Raw genomic sequence first — 22,307 nt, 5'->3', positions numbered from 1 at the left:
GCACACAGACAGAAACACAAACACACACACCAGCAGACGCACACACAGACAGACAGAAACACAAACACACTCACCAGCAGAAACGCGCACAGACAGACAGAAACACAAACACACACACCAGCAGATGCATGCAGACAGACAGAAACATAAACAGACTCACCAGCAAAAACACGCACAGAGACAGACAGAAACACAAACACACTCACCAGCAGATGCATGCACACAGACAGACAGAAACACAAACACACTCACCAGCAGACGCACACACAGACAGACAGAAACACAAACATACTCACCAGCAGATGCACGCACACAGACAGACACAAACACACTGACCAGCAGACGTGCGTACACAGACAGACAGAAACACAAACACACTCACCAGCAGAAACGCGCACACAGACAGACAGAAACACAAACACACTCACCAGCAGACACACACACAGACAGACAGAAACACAAACACACTCACCAGCAGATGCACGCACACAGACAGATACAAACACAAACACGCTGACCAGCAGACGTGCATACACAGACAGACAGAAACACAAACACACTCACCAGCAGAAACGTGCACACAGACAGACAGAAACACAAACACACCAGCAGAAACGCACACACAGACAGAAACACAAACACACTCACCAGCAGAAACGCGCACACAGACAGACAGAAACACAAACACACTCACCAGCAGAAACGCGCAGACAGACAGAAACACAAACACACACACAAGCAGATGCACGCACACAGACAGACAGAAACACAAACACACTCACCAGCAGACGAGCGTACAGACAGACAGAAACACAAACACACTCACCAGCAGACGTGCGTACACAGACAGAAACACAAACACACTCACCAGCAGATGCACGCACACAGACAGACAGAAACACAAACACACTCACCAGCAGAAACGCACACACAGACAGACAGAAACACAAACACACTGACCAGCAGACGTGCGTACACAGACAGACAGAAACACAAACACACTCGCCAGCAGACGCCCACACAGACAGAAAGAAACACACTGACCAGCAGACGCGCACACAGACAGACAGAAACACAAACACACTCACCAGCAGATGCACGCACTCAGACAGACAGAAACACACTCACCAGCAGATGCGCACACAGACAGAAACACAAACACACACACCAGCAGACGCACACACAGACAGACAGAAACACAAACACACTCACCAGCAGAAACGCGCACAGACAGACAGAAACACAAACACACACACCAGCAGATGCATGCAGACAGACAGAAACACAAACAGACTCACCAGCAAAAACACGCACAGAGACAGACAGAAACACAAACACACTCACCAGCAGATGCATGCACACAGACAGACAGAAACACAAACACACTCACCAGCAGACACACACACAGACAGACAGAAACACAAACATACTCACCAGCAGATGCACGCACACAGACAGACACAAACACACTGACCAGCAGACGTGCGTACACAGACAGACAGAAACACAAACACACTCACCAGCAGAAATGCGCACACAGACAGACAGAAACACAAACACACTGACCAGCAGACGTGCGTACACAGACAGAGAGAAACACAAACACACTCACCAGCAGAAACGCGCATACAGACAGACAGAAACACAAACACACTGACCAGCAGACGTGCGTACACAGACAGACAGAAACACAAACACACTGACCAGCAGACGTGTGTACACAGACAGACAGAAACACAAACACACTCACCAGCAGATGTGCGTACACAGACAGACAGAAACACAAACACACTCACCAGCAGAAACGCGCACACAGACAGACAGAAACACAAACACACTCACCAGCAGATGCACGCACACAGACAGACAGAAACACACTCACCAGCAGATGCGCACACAGACAGACAGAAACACAAACACACTCACCAGCAGATGCACGCACACAGACAGACAGAAACACACTCACCAGCAGATGCGCACACAGACAGAAACACAAACACACACACCAGCAGACGCACACACAGACAGACAGAAACACAAACACACTCACCAGCAGAAACGCGCACAGACAGACAGAAACACAAACACACACACCAGCAGATGCATGCAGACAGACAGAAACACAAACAGACTCACCAGCAAAAACACGCACAGAGACAGACAGAAACACAAACACACTCACCAGCAGATGCACGCACACAGACAGACAGAAACACAAACACACTCACCAGCAGATGCACACACAGACAGACAGAAACACAAACATACTCACCAGCAGATGCACGCACACAGACAGACACAAACACACTGACCAGCAGACGTGCGTACACAGACAGACAGAAACACAAACACACTCACCAGCAGAAACGCGCACACAGACAGACAGAAACACAAACACACTCGCCAGCAGACGTGCGTACACAGACAGACAGAAACACAAACACACTCACCAGCAGAAACGCGCACACAGACAAACAGAAACACAAACACACTGACCAGCAGGCGTGCGTACACAGACAGACAGAAACACAAACACACTCACCAGCAGAAACGCGCACACAGACAAACAGAAACACAAACACACTGACCAGCAGACGTGCGTACACAGACAGACAGAAACACAAACACACTGACCAGCAGACGTGCGTACACAGACAGACAGAAACATAAATACACTCACCAGCAGATGTGCGCACACAGACAGACAGAAACACAAACACACTCACCAGCAGAAACGCGTACACAGACAGACAGAAACACAAACACACTCACCAGCAGAAACGCGCACACAGAGAGACAGAAAGCACAGGACAGATGTCAAGAGTCCTGGATGGCAATTGAATGAGATCACACCTACAATCAGAGCTGATTGGTATCTGCGATAACAAGGAGTTGGTTACAGAATAGTGAGAGGAGGAGGATGTAGCCAGATCCAGCCTGACATTGATAACAATCTCCAATCTCGATCAGCACTTACAACAGGGGGGTCAAGGTTACAACCGTTCACAGATCAGCAAAACCCCCGATGTGTCCCTCTCCCTCCCTCTCTCTCTCTCCCTCTCTCATTTTCTCTCGCTCTGTTGCTCACTGTCTATCCAGTTTTCTCTGTCTCTGTGTCCATACCACCCTAATCTATTCACCCTCTCTATTTCTGTCTTTCCCCCATTCTCTCACTTACCTTCTCTCAACCCTTGGTTCTCCTCTCACTCTCTCTCCCTCCCTCTCTTTCTCCCCAGCTGTCTTAGTTTCTCCCTCTCTCCCTCCACCTCGTGCTCTCTCTGACTCTCCCTCTCTGGATTTTCTCCATAGCCGTTTCCCGCTCTCTTCTCCCTCACTGCAAGTCTCTCTTTTTCTCTCTCTCCCCTGTTCTGCTTCTGTGTCTCTATCTTAGAAGAATAATCTTTATTGTCACAAGAAGGCTTACAATAACACTGCAATTAAGTTACTGTGAAAAGCCGAGAACAAAGAACAAAGAAATGTACAGCACAGGAACAGGCCCTTCGGCCCTCCAAGCCTGCGCCGACCATGCTGCCCGTCTAAACAAAAATTTTCCACACTTCCGGCATCCGTATCCCTCTATTCCCATCCTATTCATGTATTTGTCAAGATGCCCCTTAAACGTCACTATCGTCCCTGCTTCCACCACCTCCTCCGGTAGCGAGTTCCAGGCACCCACTACTCTCTGCGTAAAAAACTTGCCTCGTACATCTCGTCTAAACCTTGCCCCTCGCACCTTAAACCTATGCCCCCTAGTAATTGACCCCTCTACCCTGGAAAAAAGTCTCTGACTATCCACTCTGTCTATGCCCCTCATAATCTTGTAGACCTCTATCAGGTCGCCCCTCAACCTCCTTCGTTCCAGTGATGACAAAACAAGTTTATTCAACCTCTCCTCATAGCTAATGCCCTCCATACCAGGCAACATCCTGGTAAATCTCTTCTGCACCCTCCCTAAAGCCTCCACATCCTTATGGTAGTGTGACGACCAGAATTGAACACTATACTCCAAGTGTGGCCTAACTAAGGTTCTATACAGCTGCAAAATGACTTGCCAATTTTTATACTCAATGCCCCGGCCAATGAAGGCAAGCATGCTGTATGCCTTCTTGACTACCTTCTCCAGCTGTGTTGCCCCTTTCAGTGACCTGTGGACCTGTACACCAAGATCTCTCTGACTGTCAATACACTTGAGGGTTCTACCATTCACTGTATATTCCCTACCTGTATTAGACCTTCCAAAATGCATTACCTTACATTTGTCCGGATTAAACTCCATCTGCCATCTAGCTGCCCAAGTCTCCAAACAATCTAAATCCTGCTGTATCCTCTGACAGTCCTCATCGCTATCCGCAATTCCACCAACCTTTGTTTCGTCCGCAAACTTATGAATAGGACCAGTTACATTTTCCTCCAAATCATTTATATATACTACGAGCAGCAAAGATCCCAGCACTGATCCCTGTGGAACACCACTAGCCACAGCCCTCCAATTAGAAAAGCATCCTTCCATTGCTACTCTCTGCCTTCTATGGCCTAGCCAGTTCTGTATCCACCTTGTCAGCTCACCCCTGATCCCGTGTGACTTCACCTTTTGTACTAGTATACCATGAGGGACCTTGTCAAAGGCCTTACTGAAGTCCATATAGACAACATCCACTGCCCCACCAAACAAGCACGTCTGTGTGTCCTTTGGGAGGAAACCGGGGCAGCCGGAGGAACCCCACGCAGACACGGGGAGAAGTTGCAGACTCCGCACAGACAGTGACCCAAGCCGGGAATCGAACCCGGGTCCCTGGCGCTATGAAGCCACAGTGCTAACCACTGTGCTACCGCGCCACCCACGTCTCTTTCCCTGCTCCCTTTCTCTCATTTCCCCCCTTCATCTTGGTGCCACTTCATCTCACCCCCAAGTCACTGCCTTCCTCTCTCCCCCTTTTCCCTTTCTGGTATCTGTTTCTTTCTCTCTCGTTTCCTTGCTCCGTTGCTCCTTCTGTCTCTCCCTCTTTCCCTCACTTCCTCCTCTCACATTCCCTCTCTCTGTATGGTTGGTTGAGGGAGAGCGCAGCACTCACCGTGCACAGTTAGTGTGACCGATACCTCGGCTTTCCCCACCATGTTCTCGGCCACACACGTGTAGGTGCCCACGTCAGCCGTTGTCACGTGTCGTATGACCAGCGTGTTTCCCCCCTGGATCTCGGACCTGTGGAATGAATCGAGGCAGATCACTATTTCCTGTCAACAGCCCAACGGGTACAGAGTCAAAGTAACACTTGGCATTACAACAACACCTCTGATGGAGCAGACAGTATGGGGTGAGGGTGGGCGGGAGGCAGTACAGATGACCAGACAGTCACGGGAAGGAGTATAGGAGGGGTGGATCGACACATCTCTCGAGGGACTGATGGAACGGTCAAGAAGTAACAGGCATTTCGACAGCACCTTGCACAGTCACAGGACATCCCAAAATGCTTGACACCAATGAGCTCTTTCCAAGTAGAGTCAATGTTGTAACAAAGCCAATTTGTGCACAAGATCCCACTGCCGGCTCTGTGATGGCGATCAGTTTTTGTGATGCGGATAGATTAGCATTCACCAGTACACTGGGGAGAATTTCCCTCAATAGAGCCCGAGGTGATCTTCAACATCTACATTCGAGGGCAGAGTCCAGCTTTACTATCTCATACTGACCCTCTGACAGTGCAGCATTCCCTCAGTACTAACCCTCTGACAGTGCAGCACTCCCTCAGTACTGACCCTCTGACAGTGCGGCGCTCCCTCAGTACTGACCCTCTGACAGTGCAGCACTCCCTCAGTACTGACCCTCTGACAGTGCAGCACTCCCTCAGTACTGACCCTCTGAAAGTGCAGCATTCCCTCAGTACTGACCCTCTGACAGTGCAGCACTCCCTCAGTACTGACCCTCTGACAGTGCAGCACTCCCCCAGTACTGACCCTCTGACAGTGCGGCGCTCCCTCAGTACTGACTCTCTGACAGTGCAGCACTCCCTCAGTACTGACCCTCTGACAGTGCCGCACTCCCTCAGTACTGATCCTCTGACAGTGCGGCGCTCCCTCAGTACTGACCCTCTGACAGTGCGGCACTCCCTCAGTACTGACCCTCTGACAGTGCAGCACTCGCTCAGTACTGACCCTCTGACAGTGCGGCACTCCCTCAGTACTGACCCTCTGACAGTGTAGCACTCCCTCAGTACTGTCCCTCTGACAGTGCATCACTCCCTCAGTACTGACCCTCTGACAGTGCGGCACTCCCTCAGTACTGTCCCTCTGACAGTGCAGCACTCCCTCAGTACTGACCCTCTGACTGTGCAGCACTCCCTCAGTACTGACCCTCTGACTGTGCAACACTCCCTCAGTACTGACCCTCTGACAGTGCGGCACTCCCTCAGTACTGACCCTCTGACAGTGCGGCGCTCCCTCAGTACTGACCCTCTGACGGTGCGGCACTCCCTCAGTACTGACCCTGTGAGAGTGCAGCACTCCCTCAGTACTGACCCTCTGACAGTGCGGCACTCCCTCAGTACTGACCCTCTGACAGTGCGGCACTCCCTCAGTACTGATCTTCTGACAGTGCGGCACTCCCTCAGTACTGACCCTCTGACTGTGCAGCACTCCCTCAGTACTGACCCTCTGACTGTGCAGTGCTATCACAGTCAGTGTTGCACTGTCAGAGGGTCACTGAGGGAGTGCAGCACTGTCAGAGAGTCTGTCCTGAAGCACTCTGGGATGTGCTGAGTCTGAGACAGCTGCTACAGAAATGAAGGTGTTGCTTTTCTCCAGCTAGAATCTGTGTTCACGGCAGAGATCTCAGCCCATTCTCTGCCAGCACGGCTGACCCCGGTGCGAGTGCTGCCGAATGCAGCCTCCCTACCTGCTTTTCGGCAGTATGCCCTCCTCGTTCCTCCAATGCACATTTGGGATCGGGTCCCCACGAGCCTCGCACTTGAACTCCACCGTCGCATCCACCAGCACGACCTGACTGTTTGGCTTCTTCACAAAGTAAGGTTGCTCTGGGGAGACGGCAGAGAGAGTAGAAGAGCATTTAACAAATCTTACAAGGCCACCACAACGCCCCAGGAACCACTAATAAAAACAGAAACATCAGTCAACAGGCAGATCGTCCTCACCGCTCTCAGGGTAGTTAGTTCCTCCTGAGTTCCCTCTTTGATTTATTAGTGAAGATCTAGGGTGGTACAGTGATTAGCACTACTGCCTCATAGCGCCACGGACCCCGGTTCAATTCCCGCCTCGGGAGACTGCCTGGAGTTTTACTTTCTCCCCGTGTCTGTGTGGGTTTCCTCCGGGTGCTCCGGTTTCCTCCCACAGTCCAAAGATATGCAGGGTCATAGTGGACACACTAAAATTCCTCCTGGTGTCCAGGGATTTGCAAACAAGATTATGGGGATTGGATGGGGAGGTGGACCTGGGTAGGATGCTCTTTGATAGGATTGATGCAGACCCAATGGGCCGAATGGCCTCCTTCTGCTCTGTAGGGTTTCTTTCCTCTGGATTTAATAATAATAATCTTTTATTGTCACAAGTATGAAGTTACTGCCCCGTGTTCCATTCTTTTGTCAATTTAGAGTACTCAATTATTTTTTTTTCTAATTAAGGGCCAATTTAGCGTGGCCAATCCACCTACCCTGCACATCTTTGGGTTGTGAGGGTGAAACCCACGCAGACACGGGGAGAATGTGCAAACTCCACACGGCCAGTGACCTAGAGCCGGGATTCGAACCCGGGTCCTCAGCACCGCAGTCCCAGTGCTATCCACTGCGCCACGTGCCGTCCCGCGTTCCGTTCTTGTTTATCCCCACACATGTAGATGTCCTCTCTCTGAGTATCCTGTCAGAGTGCTGCACACGTCACTCCTGGTGCACCTCGCGGGCCTCTCTCTCTGGACCACCTTCAGCTGCACTCTGCACCTCCAACCCCTCCCCAATCCAAAGGCACAGTGTTAATTTCCACATGCGCGCTGACGACACCGAGATCCAGCTCACCGTCACCTCTCCCGGCCCCTCCATTATCACAACATGTGTCCGACATCCAGCACGGGATTTCCTCCAAATTGATATTGGGAAGACTGAAGCCATTTTTTCAGTCCCACGTCCAAACTCTGCTCCCTCGCTCCCAACTCCTTTCCTTCTAAAGGAAGGTTGTCGACCTGAAACGTTAACTCTGTTTCTCTCAGGGGGCCACAGTGGTTAGCACTGCTGCCTCACGGTGCCGAGGACCCAGATTCGATCCCGGTTCCAGGTCACTGCCCGTGTGGAGTTTGCACATTCTCCCTGTGTCTGTGTGGGTTTCGCCCCCACCACCCAAAGATGTGCAGGGTAGGTGGATTGGCCGCGCTAAATTGCCCCTTAATTGGAAAAAAGAATTGGGTATTCTCTCCACAGATGCTGCCAGACCTGCTGCGTCTTTCCAGCGTTTTCTGCTTTTAGTTTAGATTTCCAGCATCCTGCAGGATTTTTCCTTTGTCTTACTAGATAAACATATCTTGCTTTTGTTTTTAAAAAACCTAAATCATCCGTTAACTTTCCCTTTTGTGCAGGAAGGAACCCCAGCCTTGTTCAGAAACTCTCAACTCTGGCATCATGGTTCTTAGGCACCTGCCCAAACTCACGGCCACTATCACGGCCAAGGAGGTAGGAACCCCATCACCTGGGGGGTTCCCTTCCCAGTCACTAACCATCCTGACTTGGAAATACATCCCCGTTCCTTCACTGTCGCTGGGTCAAAGTCCTGGGACTCCATCCCTAACAGCACTGTGGGTGTACCCACACCACATGGACTGCAGCGGTTCAAGAAGGCAGCTCACCCTCACCTTCCCAAGGGCAATTAGGAATGGGTAATAAATGCTGGCCTACCCAGCGATACCCAAGTAACAATAATGAATTATTGCAAAGGCAAAGGTGAATGCTGCAAGTATTCAGCAAGCCAGACAGGCAATATGCAAAGAGAATCGAAGGTGAGGGTTAACCTTTCAGGTCAATGAGCTCACCTGAGTGGAAACCACATTGTTAGTCTCGGTGTGATGATCAATGAATGAGGGGAAGACCACAGAGGTGTTTAATAACAAGCTGATTCTTCACTGTATCTTTCTAGCGTTCTATGAATGGGATAGAAACAGACCACATTCCTCATGCACAACTTTCTCCAACACAGTGGTTAGCACTGCTGCCTCACAGCTCCAGGGACCCGGGCTCAATTCCGGCCTTGGGTGTGGAGTCTGCACATTCTCCCTGTGTGTGCGTGGGGTTTCCTCCGGGTGCTCCGGTTTCCTCCCACAGTCCAAAGGCATGCAGGTTAGGTGGATTGGCCGTGATAAATTACCCCTTAGTGTCCAAAGAGGTGCAGCTTAGGTGGGGTTACGGGGACAGGGAGGGGGAGTGGGCCTAGGTAAGGTGCTCTGTCAGAGGGTCGGTGCAGACGTGATGGGCTGGATGGCTCCTTCTGCACTGTCGGGATTCTATTGACATCTTAAAGCAACTTGATCATCAACTGTTATCTTCCCCCCTCCTCTCTCTTCAGCAGGCGTCTCCAGGTTTGGATACCATTCCATAAGCGTGGGACTATTCAGCACATGGTTGGTCACTCCAGGCAGGATCACCTGTGACAATCCACACACTGCGATCCTCATACTCACCCAGAACTGTCAGCTCGCCCACTTCACTGTCCCGCTCGCCCACCATGTTGGTCCCCACGCAGACGTACTTCCCTGCGTCGCTTTTCCTTGTGTTGGTGATCATCAGCTTTCCTCCCCGAATCTAGTGGGTTTAAAGCAGATATCAAAACGTCATCTCGCTGCCTGGACCAGGATGGGGAGCGGTTTTGGGAGCCGGGGCACGGCAGGAAGTTTGGAGGAGCACCTGGGAGGACGGGACCGGAGCGCCGGGGAATTGGGTAGGGGGACTTTTTTTTTTTTTTGTCAATCACTCATTCATGGGGCGTGGGCCAAGCAAGCATTTGGTGTCCATCCCTAATCTCCCTTTAACTGAGTGGCCGGCTTGGCCATTTCAGAGGATCGTTCAGGGTCAACCTCATTGCTGTGAGTCTGGAGTCACGTGAAGGTCAGACCAGGTAAGCAGATAGATTTTACCAAGATTCGCTTCAGTCAGATTTATTAATTGAATTTAAATTCCACCAGCTGCCATTGTGGGAATTGAAGTGAGTCTAAGCTTGCTAGCCCAGTGACATTCCCATCATGCCACTGTCTGCATTTACAGAGAAGTGGGACTGGATCGGTAGGGGAAGTTTAAGTAGGGTTTGAGTACGGGGATTGAGTGGGGGGTGGGTGGTATGGGTATGCTCGAGTTGGGGGTTGGGATTTGGTGGGGGTTTGGTGTGGGGGTGTTCGAGTTGGGGGTTTTGGATAGTAGGGGTTGGTGCTGGGGTTTGAATGGGCAAAATTAGAAAAACAAAGGTAGTTTTCAGGGATTTGAGTTTCTATTGGTAAACATTATAATTATTTTAAGTGGGTTAAATTTAATAGGCTGGATTCTCTGAGCCTCCATGCCGATATCAGCGCGGGGGTGGGGAATGGGTGTGAACGGCGGAATCCGGTCGCCGCCGCTGCTCCCGGTGAATCGCGCGCGCGCAGTCTACGCGGTGCAGGTAGGGGGCCATTGATAGAAGCTCCGCCCCAGCGATTCTCCGCGGAAAACTGGCCGAGTTCCCGACGGCGTGGTTCTCACCACGTTGTGTCTGTCGAGAACGGCCGGTGGCGGCTGCGGACTCAGTCCCAGGCCGCCCTGGAGGGGGGTGGTGGAAGGCCAGACAAGCGATCGAGCGGCCGATCCGCGGGCACGCGCGATCTCGTGGGCACCTACTTCTTGCATCAGGGTCCGCCGTGCGCAGGAGCGGACTCCCGGCCGGAAGTGGGGGGCCCCGTATCCGTAGCCAGAGCTCGAGGAGCACTCAGGGCCCTGCCAGCCCCCTGCAGGTTGGAGAATCACTGTGGACTTTCTTAAGGAAAGTCCAGAGTGGACATAGCCCTATTATTGGAGAATCCCACCCAATGTTTCTGTGCCTGGAAGGGTAAAACCTATAGTTAGATTCATGCTGGACAAATGTGTTTGCGTGTGACGGGTTGGTTAAGCTCCAAATGTGATTATATTGTGCTTAGGGAGGCTATGGCATGAAGAATAAATAAACCAGACGAGGCTGCTTATCAACTGGGGTCATGTAAGGTAGTGAAGCATTTAAGTTTTAGTTCAGCTAATTTGATTGCAGTTGAAGATAGGTAGTGAGAGTGAAGACAGATCTCACAGCTCTACTGGAAGTAGTTGGCTTAGAAGGCTAGAGAGCGAACATCTCTCTCAGCTTTGGTAGAAGAAAAGTCATACGATGGAGTAATGGTTAAGATAAAAAGTGCAGAGATCTGGAGAGCAGCTAGTTAAGAAAACTTGACAAATGAAGAGAAGCCTCCGAGAAGTCTGGTCTAACTGAACAGAGACCAAGGTATTGTTCAGAAGAATTCAAGGAAGAGTAAACAAAGTGTTTTGAGTTCAAGAGGCAATGGCAGTAATCAGATCGAAAGTGGCACAACAGTCTTCAAAGGTAAAACAAACATCAGATGCTATTTTAATACAGTCTGGGAAATGTGAGTTAAAGCAATTGCGAGCAATTTGCATCGCAGTCAAGAGAAAGAAATGCTAAAGGGGTTGGTGTGAAATCCTGGACTGGATTTGCTGGTAAAAGTAGAACAGAAGCTTTGTTTAAAAGTGTCATTTGTAAAACCTGGTCTGGATTTCGGAATGTAAACTGCCAAGGAAAAGCATCATAATTATGAGAGAAGATTTTAAAGCATGTTTTTGTGAGTGGAATTCAGATACTCTCACGTGACGATCATCTGTGGGGGGATTCTGACGAGACATCCAAAAACGTTCACTTGGGGTTCAGAGTGGAGAGTTTATTTGCCCATAGACACCTTAAAAGGGACATTGTGTTTGTGAGATCATTGTATATTAAGATGTACTTTGTAATCTGTCCTAATCCTAAAACCTGCAGGGAATAAAGGCAATCCAATTTTTTCATGTTTAGTAAATTTTGTTTGTGTTGTTAAACCTAATTATCGTTACCGTGGCTCTGTTCCTCGGCATTTTATGAAAAAAGTAAAAGTTATGGCCTTTTGAGACAGGGTTCTATTTCGGGATCTTCCCATCCAGTTATAACATCAACTGGGATTGTTACAAGGAGTTGCATGGGGGGATGGGAGCAGGGGGAGTTGGTATGGGGGTGTTTGAGTTGGGGGGTTTTGTAGGGATTTGGGTTTGGCGGGTTGAATGGTGTTTGAGTGGGGGTTGGGTGGGTAGATTGGGTGGGGGTTGGGTGGGTAGGTTGGGTGGGGTTGGCATGGGTGGTTGGGAAGGGAACTTGTGATGAGGGTTTGAGTGAGGGGGCTGAATGGTGGGTTATGGGTGGGGGCATTCGAGTGGGAGGTTTGAGTAACGGATTGGGGTAGGCGGGTTTGAGTGGGGGGTTGAAATGAAATGAAATGAAATTGAGTGGAGCAGGGTTGAGCGAGGGGGATGGTGTGGGGGGGTTAGTGTGACTGGGGGGTTGGGTGGGGAAGGTGAGTGAGGGTGCTGCTGTGGGGAGCGTTGGGATATGGGGTTGGGGTTGAGGGTAAGTGAGTGGATGTAACCACAATAAGGTTGGAGGGGAGTGGGTGGAGGATTTGAGTTTTCACCGATGATTCTCCTCACTCCTCACTCTTCTCCGTCACTGTCACTGTCCCAATTTGGATGGATAGCAAACCATTATCGAAGGACAGAACCTCCGTTTCTATTGCACCCCTCCCAACTTCAGCCTATCCCAGTACACTTTACAGCTAATCAAGTACTGACCCACAATGTGACCACTATTGTAATGCGAGTTGTTTCTTTGACTTTTCATTCAATGTTACCTCCAACAACCTTTATTCACTAGATTGCATATTACTCCCTCTGTAACAATTCCTGACTATTTCCCTGCCTTGGCATAGCTGCAGCTGAAACTCTCATCCATACCTTTATTACTTCCAGACTTGACTATTCCAAGTTCTCTTGGCCGACCTCCCATATTCCACCCTTTGTAAGCTTCAGCTCATCCAATACTCCCCTGCCCATCCTGACTTGTACCGTGCCGTTTGCCCATCACTCCCATACGCGTTGATCTGCATTGGCTCCCAGTCAAGCAGAGGTCAATTTTTAAATTCTCATCCTGGGTTTCAAATTCTCCCCGGTCTCCCACCTCGCTATCTCTGCAATGCCCTCCAACCCCTAACCCCCGAAGAGATCTGCGCTCATCTGATTCAAACCTCTTCAGCATCCCTGATTTTAATCACCGCACGGATGGCCACCATGCTTCCAGGTGATCGGGCCCCAAGCTCCTGAATTTCCTCCCTCAATATCCCGGACTCTCTCCTTTCCTCCTTTCAATCCTGTTCAATCTGTTACTTCGCCCACAACTGCACGGAGCAAGATTGCAGCTTGTGAAGGCAGGAATTAAACTCGGGAGTTTGTGTCCTGAAACCATTAGGCCTCACAATGCAATCAGAAAGCTGCACCTGTCTGTCACTTAGCCTCAGTGCCGTCCCTGCCTGTAAAATTGTTTGGCAAAGAGAGTTTAATTGAACAGGCAGCACCCAGAGAGAGTCGAGGAAACCTCTATTCAAAGAACACACTCTTCATTAAATAGATAAACTTGCTTCAGACCTTCAAAAGGAATAGAATTCTCTGAATAAGCTCTTCTTTCCCTGAATACTGTTGGCACTACGCATGTCCTAAACCTTTCCCACAGAACCATTTTCAGTGATTATGGATGGATGGGGGAGGGGGACGGAGAGGGGGAAGGGACTCAAAGCTTCATTATGTGTTTAAATGTTCTGCGATGTGCTCATATATGATAATGGAGCAAACATCTTTTAAGTGTGTGGCCTTGGCCCAAGCCATTAACATTTCATCAGTTTCTTGTGGTGTGATTACAATCAGAGATAGACAAGGTGGTGGGGAAGAGGGTGGTACGGTGGTAATGTCACTGGGTTGGGTGAGCAATAAAGAGGCCCAGGCTGATGCTCTGGGGACAGGGGTTCAAATCCCACCACGGCAGCTGGTGGAATTTCAATACAATTAATAAAACCTTGAATTGAAAGGTGGTCTTATTAACCGTGACCATGAAACCACCCTCGATTGTTGCGAAAAACCCCATCTGGTTGACTAATGGGAAATAGAATTGCTGTCTTTGCCTGGTCTGGCCTGCATGACAATGTGGTTGGCCCTTGACTGCTCTCTGAACAGGCTGTGCAAGTCGCTCGGTTCAAGGACAATTAGGGATGGGCACTAAATACTGACTTGCCAGGATTGTACACATCCCAGGAAATATTGTTTTAAATAAATTCAAGTGCCCAATTCTTTTCTTTCCCAATTAAAGGGCAATTTAGCGTGGCCAATCCACCTACCCGGCACATCTTTTTGGGTTGTGGGGGTGAGACCCACGCAGGCACGGGGAGAATGTGCAAATTCCACACGGAAAGTGACCCAGAGCCGGGATGGAACTGGGTCCTCAGTGCCGTGAGGCAGCAGTGCTAACCACTGCGCCACCGTGCTGCCCCTTCATCCCAGGAAATATGACCTTTTTTCAAGACCTGATTTGACCAAGCACCGAAACCCGGGAGGGTTTGGGGGATGGTGGAGGTTACAGGGATAGGGAGGGAAGAGACCCTGGTGGGATTCGAAAACAAGTATGAGAATTTTGAAGTGAAGGTGTTGCTTGATCAGGAGCCAGTGTAAGATTCCTGTGATAATGTAGACCGATACCGGACCAGACCCCAACCTTTGTTAGGTTAATGGACAAGAACCCAATACATTTTATTAAATTTATAAAACTGTGACGAAATGATACTTCACCCCTGGAGTGATTCCACAGAAAAACAGGGCTGTGGTATATTAAACCGTGGTACTATTATCACAATATTAAACTATCTTCACAACACAGAAATATAGTTTATAATCACCAGATCAACAATCGAAAGAAAAGGATACAGTGGGAAGGTGGGATTGTGGGACATGGGGGAAAAGTTGGGTGGGTGGGCTTTTGGGGTATGATGGGTAGGTGGGTTTTTTCACATTTTTCCAATTTAGGGGAAATTTAGCATGGTCAATCCACCTAACCTGCACATCTTTGGGTTGTGGGGGTGAGACCCACGCAGACACGGGGAGAATGTGCAAACTCCACACGGAAAGTGACCCGGGAGCGGGATCGAACCCAGGTCCTCGGCGTCGTGAGGCAGCAATGCTAACCACTGCGCCGCCGTGCCGCCCGGGTAGGTGGGATTGAGGGATATGGGGAGATGATGGACAGGTGGGATTGAGGGATAAGGGAAAAAGACAGGTACATGGGATTGAGGGAAAAGGGGAGAAGGTGGGTAGATGGGTTTGAGGATTATGGGGAGAATGTGGCTAGGTGGGATGGAGGGATATGGGAGGTGGTGGGTAGGTGGGATTGAGGATTGAGGGATATGGGAGATGGTGGGTAGGTGGGATTGAGGGATATGGGAGATGGTGGGTAGGTGGGATTGAGGGATATGGGAGATGGTGGGTAGGTGGGATTGAGGATTGAGGGATATGGGAGATGGTGGGTAGGTGGGATGGAGGGATATGGGAGGTGGTGGGTAGGTGGGATTGAGGATTGAGGGATATGGGAGATGGTGGGTAGGTGGGATGGAGGGATATGGGAGGTGGTGGGTAGGTGGGATTGAGGATTGAGGGATATGGGAGATGGTGGGTAGGTGGGATTGAGGGATATGGGAGATGGTGGGTAGGTGGGATTGAGGGATATGGGAAGACGTTGGATAAGTGGGATTGAGGGATATGGGGAGTAGGTGGGTAGGTGGGATTCAAGTATAAGGGGAGGAGGTAGGTCGGTAGGATTCAGGGATATGAGGAGTAGGTGGGTATGTGGGAATTGCCAGTTATGGGGAGGAGATTGGTTGGTAGTTTTGATTATCTAAGCAGATAACTACTTTTTCCGGCCTCTGAAATAAACTGTTCAGTGACTGCCGTTAATCTACAAAAAAATTCTTGGTTTCAGTGAGAGTGAGAAGACATCACGAGGTGATAAATCTCCTCAATCAATTAAACAAATGAGCAACAGGTCAACCAGAGATCATCATCATTACTATCGCTGCTAATTGGAAGCAGCCTGGCCTAAACTGATTACAGACCATTATCTCGCTGCCTGGGCCTGAGAGCGAGGCACGGGTCAAAAGTTGCTTTCTCCGAGAAGTCCTCCTACTTTAAAAAAAAATAACATTCAGCCTCACGAAGCACCAATTATTTTTTTTACTTGTTCTGCGATCAATGAATACAGATGATGAGTTGTCTTCTCGCTCAGTTACAACAGGGAGACTCATTAGTTAGTTGCTCGCATGCATGTTATGTGTCACTGATAGTGAGGTTCCCCTTCCACCCGAACTGTGTCGATAGATGTAAGGCAGTCGGATTTCTTGACAGGCAGGGATTCTACGAAAGGCCAGGTTTTCTCTCGGAATTATGAAGCCTCATTTGCTGCTTTCAGCACAAGTAAACCAGCCCTAATAAGCCTTTCCTTTTAGTCAATTTTCTTTTGCCAATTTGTCATGAGCTGTGTCAGAAGCAGAGGACACGGTAACCTCACACGTGCTTTTCTAAGCTTCAGTGCAAGGGCTATTCACAACAGGCTCCTTCACATTGAACCAGGTTCGTCGGGGATTTGGAAAAGCAAATAAAAGCAAAATGCTGGGGCTGCTGGAAATCTGAAATAAAAACAGGAAATCCTGGATAAACTCAGCAGATCTGGCAGCATCTCTGGAGAGAGAAACAGAGGTAAAGTTTCCAGTCTGTGTGGCCCACTTAATTCGAAACTCGAAAGGATACAGGCCCAGTTAGCCCAATCGCTCTTGACACAACAGTCCTACCATACCGGGAACAAATCTGGTGAACCTCATTGCACTCCTTCTATGGCAAGAACATCCTTCCTTTTCTTAAAATAAATTTAATGTGCCTAATTCTTTTGTTTTTCCAATTAAGGGGCAATTTAGCGTGGCCAATCCACCGACCCTGCACATCTTTGGCTTGTGGGGGTGAGACCCACACAAACACGGGGAGAATGTGCAAACTCCACACGGACAGTGACCCGGGGCCGGGATCGAACCTGGGTCCTCGGCGCCCTAAGGCAGCAGTGCTAATCACTGAGCCACCGTGCTGCCCTGAAGAATATCCTTCCTCGGTAAGGGGGCCAAAATCGCACACAGTACTCCAGGTGCGGTCTAACCAAACTTTGCTACTCCTGTACTCAAATCCGCTCACAATAAAAACTAACTCAACATTAGTCGTCCTAATAGGGAGAAACTGCTCCCATTGGTGGAAGGATTGTGGATGAAAGGACACATATTTAAAATGATTGGCAAAGGAACTAATGGCAACTTGTGAGAGAAAAAATATCTTTTTATTACAGCGGGTGGCGAGGATCTGGAATGCACAGCCTGAGAATGTGGTTGATGCAGATTCAATTGTGCCTTTCAAAACATAGTGGATAAATATTTGACGTGAAAATTATTTCCGTGGGGCAAAGGATGTTCTTGTTAACGAAGCTTCATATCCATATGCAGTTCTTTTTTAACTCTTTGGGAAACGGCAGGGAAAGCAGTGGAAGGATTTAGAGTGGGAGGAGTTCGTGAACCACGTGGAATGCTCTTTCGTGGCCAACAGGTCTGGTCGTTGGTCTCCTACCCAGAGCTTCGGGTCTGGTGGGATGGGCCCTCCACACCGTGCTACAAGGCCTCTGTTGGGGAAATGTTAATGGAGGGGTACGAGGTGAACTGTTACTGTTGTATTTTGTTTCCATTTTAAAATAAACATTTTGCTCATTTCTTTATCCCTTTGGGGAACTAATTTTTAAAGGGATGACCGCACTGTGCTGGAAGTGTGAGGGAGTTGGATTAACATCAGAAGAGACACAGTCAGTAACACAGGGTGCTGGGGGAGGGGTTACTGAGTGACAGTGTGAGGGAGCTGGATTAACATCAGTAGAGATACAGTCAGTAACACAGGGTGCTGGGGGAGAGGGGTTACTGAGTGACAGTGTGAGGGAGTTGGATTAACATCAGTAGAGACACAGTCAGTAACACAGGGTGCTGGGAGAGAGGGGTTACTGAGTGACAGTGTGAGGGAGCTGGATTAACATCAGTAGAGATACAGTCAGTAACACAGGGTGCTGGGGAATAGGGGTTAGTGAGTGACAGTGTGAGGGAGCTGGATTAACATCAGTAGAGATACAGTCAGTAACACAGGGTACTGGGGGAGAGGGGTTACTGAGTGACAGTGTGAGGGAGCTGGATTAACATCAGTAGAGATACAGTCAGTAACACAGGGTGCTGGGGGAGAGGGGTTACTGAGTGACAGTGTGAGGGAGCTGGATTAACATCAGTAGAGATACAGTCAGTAACACAGGGTGCTGGGAGAGAGGGGTTACTGAGTGACAGTGTGAGGGAGCTGGATTAACATCAGTAGAGATACAGTCAGTAACACAGGGTGCTGGGGGAGAGGGGTTACTGAGTGACAGTGTGAGGGAGCTGGATTAACATCAGTAGAGATACAGTCAGTAACACAGGGTGCTGGGAGAGAGGGGTTACTGAGTGACAGTGTGAGGGAGCTGGATTAACATCAGTAGAGATACAGTCAGTAACACAGGGTGCTGGGGGAGAGGGGTTACTGAGTGACAGTGTGAGGGAGCTGGATTAACATCAGTAGAGATACAGTCAGTAACACAGGGTGCTGGGGGAGAGGGGTTACTGAGTGACAGTGTGAGGGAGCTGGATTAACATCAGTAGAGATACAGACAGTAACAGAGGGTGCTGGGGGAGAGGGGTTACTGAGTTACAGTGTGAGGGAGCTGGATTAACATCAGTAGAGATACAGACAGTAACACAGGGTGCTGGGGGAGAGGGCTTACTGAGTTATAGTGTGAGGGAGCTGGATTAACATCAGTGGAGATACAGACAGTAACACAGGGTGCTGGGGGAGAGGGGTTACTGAGTTACAGTGTGAGGGAGCTGGATTAACATCAGTAGAGATACAGTCAGTGACACAGAGTGCTGGGGGAGAGGGGTTACTGAGTTACAGTGTGAGGGAGCTGGATTAACATCAGTAGAGATACAGTCAGTAACACAGGGTGCTGGGGGAAAGGGGTTACTGAGTGAAAGTGTGAGGGAGCTGGATTAACATCAGTAGAGATACAGTCAGTAACACAGGGTGCTCGGGGAGAGGGGTTACTGAGTGACAGTGTGAGGGAGCTGGATTAACATCAGTAGAGATACAGTCAGTAACACAGGGTGCTGGGGGAGAGGGGTTACTGAGTGACAGTGTGAGGGAGCTGGATTAACATCAGTAGAGATACAGTCAGTAACACAGGGTGCTGGGGGAGAGGGGTTACTGAGTTACAGTGTGAGGGAGCTGGATTAACATCAGTAGAGATACAGTCAGTAACACAGGGTGCTGGGGGAGAGGGGTTACTGAGTGACAGTGTGAGGGAGCTGGATTAACATCAGTAGAGATACAGACAGTAACACAGGGTCCTGGGGGAGAGGGGTTACTGAGTTACAGTGTGAGGGAGCTGGATTAACATCAGTAGAGATACAGTCAGTGACACAGAGTGCTGGGGGAGAGGGGTTACTGAGTTACAGTGTGAGGGAGCTGGATTAACATCAGTAGAGATACAGTCAGTAACACAGGGTGCTGGGGGAAAGGGGTTACTGAGTGACAGTGTGAGGGAGCTGGATTAACATCAGTAGAGATACAGTCAGTAACACAGGGTGCTGGGGGAGAGGGGTTACTGAGTGACAGTGTGAGGGAGCTGGAATAACATCAGTGGAGATACAGTCAGTAACACAGGGTGCTGGGGGGAGAGGGGTTACTGAGTGACAGTGTGAGGGAGCTGGATTAACATCAGTAGAGATACAGTCAGTAACACAGGGTGCTGGGGGAGAGGGGTTACTGAGTTACAGTGTGAGGGAGCTGGATTAACATCAGTAGAGATACAGTCAGTAACACAGGGTGCTCGGGGAGAGGGGTTACTGAGTGACAGTGTGAGGGAGCTGGATTAACATCAGTAGAGATACAGTCAGTAACACAGGGTGCTGGGGGAGAGGGGTTACTGAGTGACAGTGTGAGGGAGCTGGATTAACATCAGTAGAGATACAGACAGTAACACAGGGTGCTGGGGAGAGGGGTTACTGAGTGACAGTGTGAGGGAGCTGGATTAACATCAGTAGAGATACAGACAGTAACAGAGGGTGCTGGGGGAGAGGGGTTACTGAGTTACAGTGTGAGGGAGCTGGATTAACATCAGTAGAGATACAGACAGTAACACAGGGTGCTGGGGGAGAGGGCTTACTGAGTTACAGTGTGAGGGAGCTGGATTAACATCAGTGGAGATACAGACAGTAACACAGGGTGCTGGGGGAGGGGGGTTACTGAGTTACAGTGTGAGGGAGCTGGATTAACATCAGTAGAGATACAGTCAGTGACACAGAGTGCTGGGGGAGAGGGGTTACTGAGTTACAGTGTGAGGGAGCTGGATTAACATCAGTAGAGATACAGTCAGTAACACAGGGTGCTGGGGGAAAGGGGTTACTGAGTGAAAGTGTGAGGGAGCTGGATTAACATCAGTAGAGATACAGTCAGTAACACAGGGTGCTCGGGGAGAGGGGTTACTGAGTGACAGTGTGAGGGAGCTGGATTAACATCAGTAGAGATACAGTCAGTAACACAGGGTGCTGGGGGAGAGGGGTTACTGAGTGACAGTGTGAGGGAGCTGGATTAACATCAGTAGAGATACAGTCAGTAACACAGGGTGCTGGGGGAGAGGGGTTACTGAGTGACAGTGTGAGGGAGCTGGATTAACATCAGTAGAGATACAGTCAGTAACACAGGGTGCTGGGGGAGAGGGGTTACTGAGTGACAGTGTGAGGGAGCTGGATTAACATCAGTAGAGATACAGTCAGTAACACAGGGTGCTGGGGGAGAGGGATTACTTAGTGACAGTGTGAGGGAGCTGGATTAACCTCAGTGACCATTTATCACTCGTGTGTCTTTAAAAAAAACTTTGAGAAGGTCTAGATCTTTTTTTCAAATGAAGCATTGGTAACAACAAAACAATGTGCTTCACGAGTTGGTCCGTGGAAGTGGTCAGTGCAGGAAGATCAGAGCATGCACACGGACGAAATTGGTTTCGAGATGGAGACAGGTGCAGCCAGGCAGAGGAACTGAGAGAGGGCAGAATTCCCAGAGTGCGAACACGAAACTGCCCCAAGAGCAGGGCGGATGTGGGATCGCTGGGCTAGGGAGTGGTGATGCTTTGGGGGAGTTGAAATCAATGGGTTAAAGGACTGGAGCCTCTAGAGGTCGAAAAGGAAAAGACCAACGATATGCTGCAGTGTGAAACCTTGCGGGGATCACTGTGAAAGGGCAGTATACCTCGAGCGTGGAACTGAGAGCATGTGCGGGTAGACAGTGAAGGGGTCCTGTCCCGAGGGGCATTCGTGAAACACGGCAGCAGCTTTCACTGTGTCAGGCCACAAAAGACCAGATTGAAATTGAATTAAATAGCAACAGGACATTCGGCCCCTCTGGTTTGTGTTGGTTTTTATGCTCCACACAATCCTCCTCTCACCCTACTTCATCTGTCCCTGTTAACAGATCTCTTCTGTTTCTTTCTCCATCACGTACACATCTGGCATCTTGTCAGAGAATTTTACAGTACAGCAGGAGGCCATTTTGGTCCTAATGGCGCTGGTTTAGCTCACTGGGCTAAATCGCTCACTTTGAAAGCAGACCCAGGCAGGCCAGCAGCACGGTTCGATTCCCGTAACAGCCTCCCCGAACAGGCGCCGGAATGTGGCGACTAGGGGCTTTTCACAGTAACTTCATTGAAGCCTGCTCGTGACAATAAGCGATTTTCATTTTCATAATGCCTGTGCTGGCTCTTTGCACAGAAATGTTAATTGAAGTTACGGCCACATTCAGATCAACCAAAATCTAGTGGTGGAAGAGGCTCGATGGGCCGAATCATAGAATTTACAGTGCAGACGGAGGCCATTCGTCCATCGAGTCTGCAGCGGCTCTCGGAAAAAGCACCCCACTTAAGCCCACGCCTCCACCCTATCCCCGCAACCCAGTAACCCCACCTAACGGTTTTGGACACCAAGGGCAATTTAGCATGGCCAATCCACCTAACCTTTGGACTTTGGGCTGTGGGAGGAAACTGGA

General features: G+C 49.7%; 1 protein-coding gene across 5 annotated transcripts in view; it reads right to left on the bottom strand.

Moving 5' to 3' along the window:
- robo1 (roundabout, axon guidance receptor, homolog 1 (Drosophila)) overlaps window positions 1-22,307 on the bottom strand; it is a 1,056,574-nt gene that overhangs the window by 141,054 nt on the left and 893,213 nt on the right. For all 5 annotated transcript variants that reach the window (XM_072513063.1, XM_072513065.1, XM_072513062.1 and 2 more), the window contains 3 exons: window positions 9,668-9,788; window positions 6,890-7,028; window positions 5,073-5,200 (listed from right to left, as the gene is read on the bottom strand). In XM_072513063.1, coding sequence (XP_072369164.1) covers window positions 5,073-5,200; window positions 6,890-7,028; window positions 9,668-9,788 — 388 coding nt within the window. The remainder of the gene's footprint in view (window positions 1-5,072; window positions 5,201-6,889; window positions 7,029-9,667; window positions 9,789-22,307) is intronic.

The sequence above is a fragment of the Scyliorhinus torazame genome, chromosome 8 (genome assembly GCF_047496885.1).
Source record: "Scyliorhinus torazame isolate Kashiwa2021f chromosome 8, sScyTor2.1, whole genome shotgun sequence".
In the NCBI taxonomy this organism is placed as follows: domain Eukaryota; kingdom Metazoa; phylum Chordata; class Chondrichthyes; order Carcharhiniformes; family Scyliorhinidae; genus Scyliorhinus; species Scyliorhinus torazame.
The sequence above is the reverse complement of the archived record's forward strand: the minus strand, read 5'-3'. Positions and strand labels throughout refer to the sequence as shown.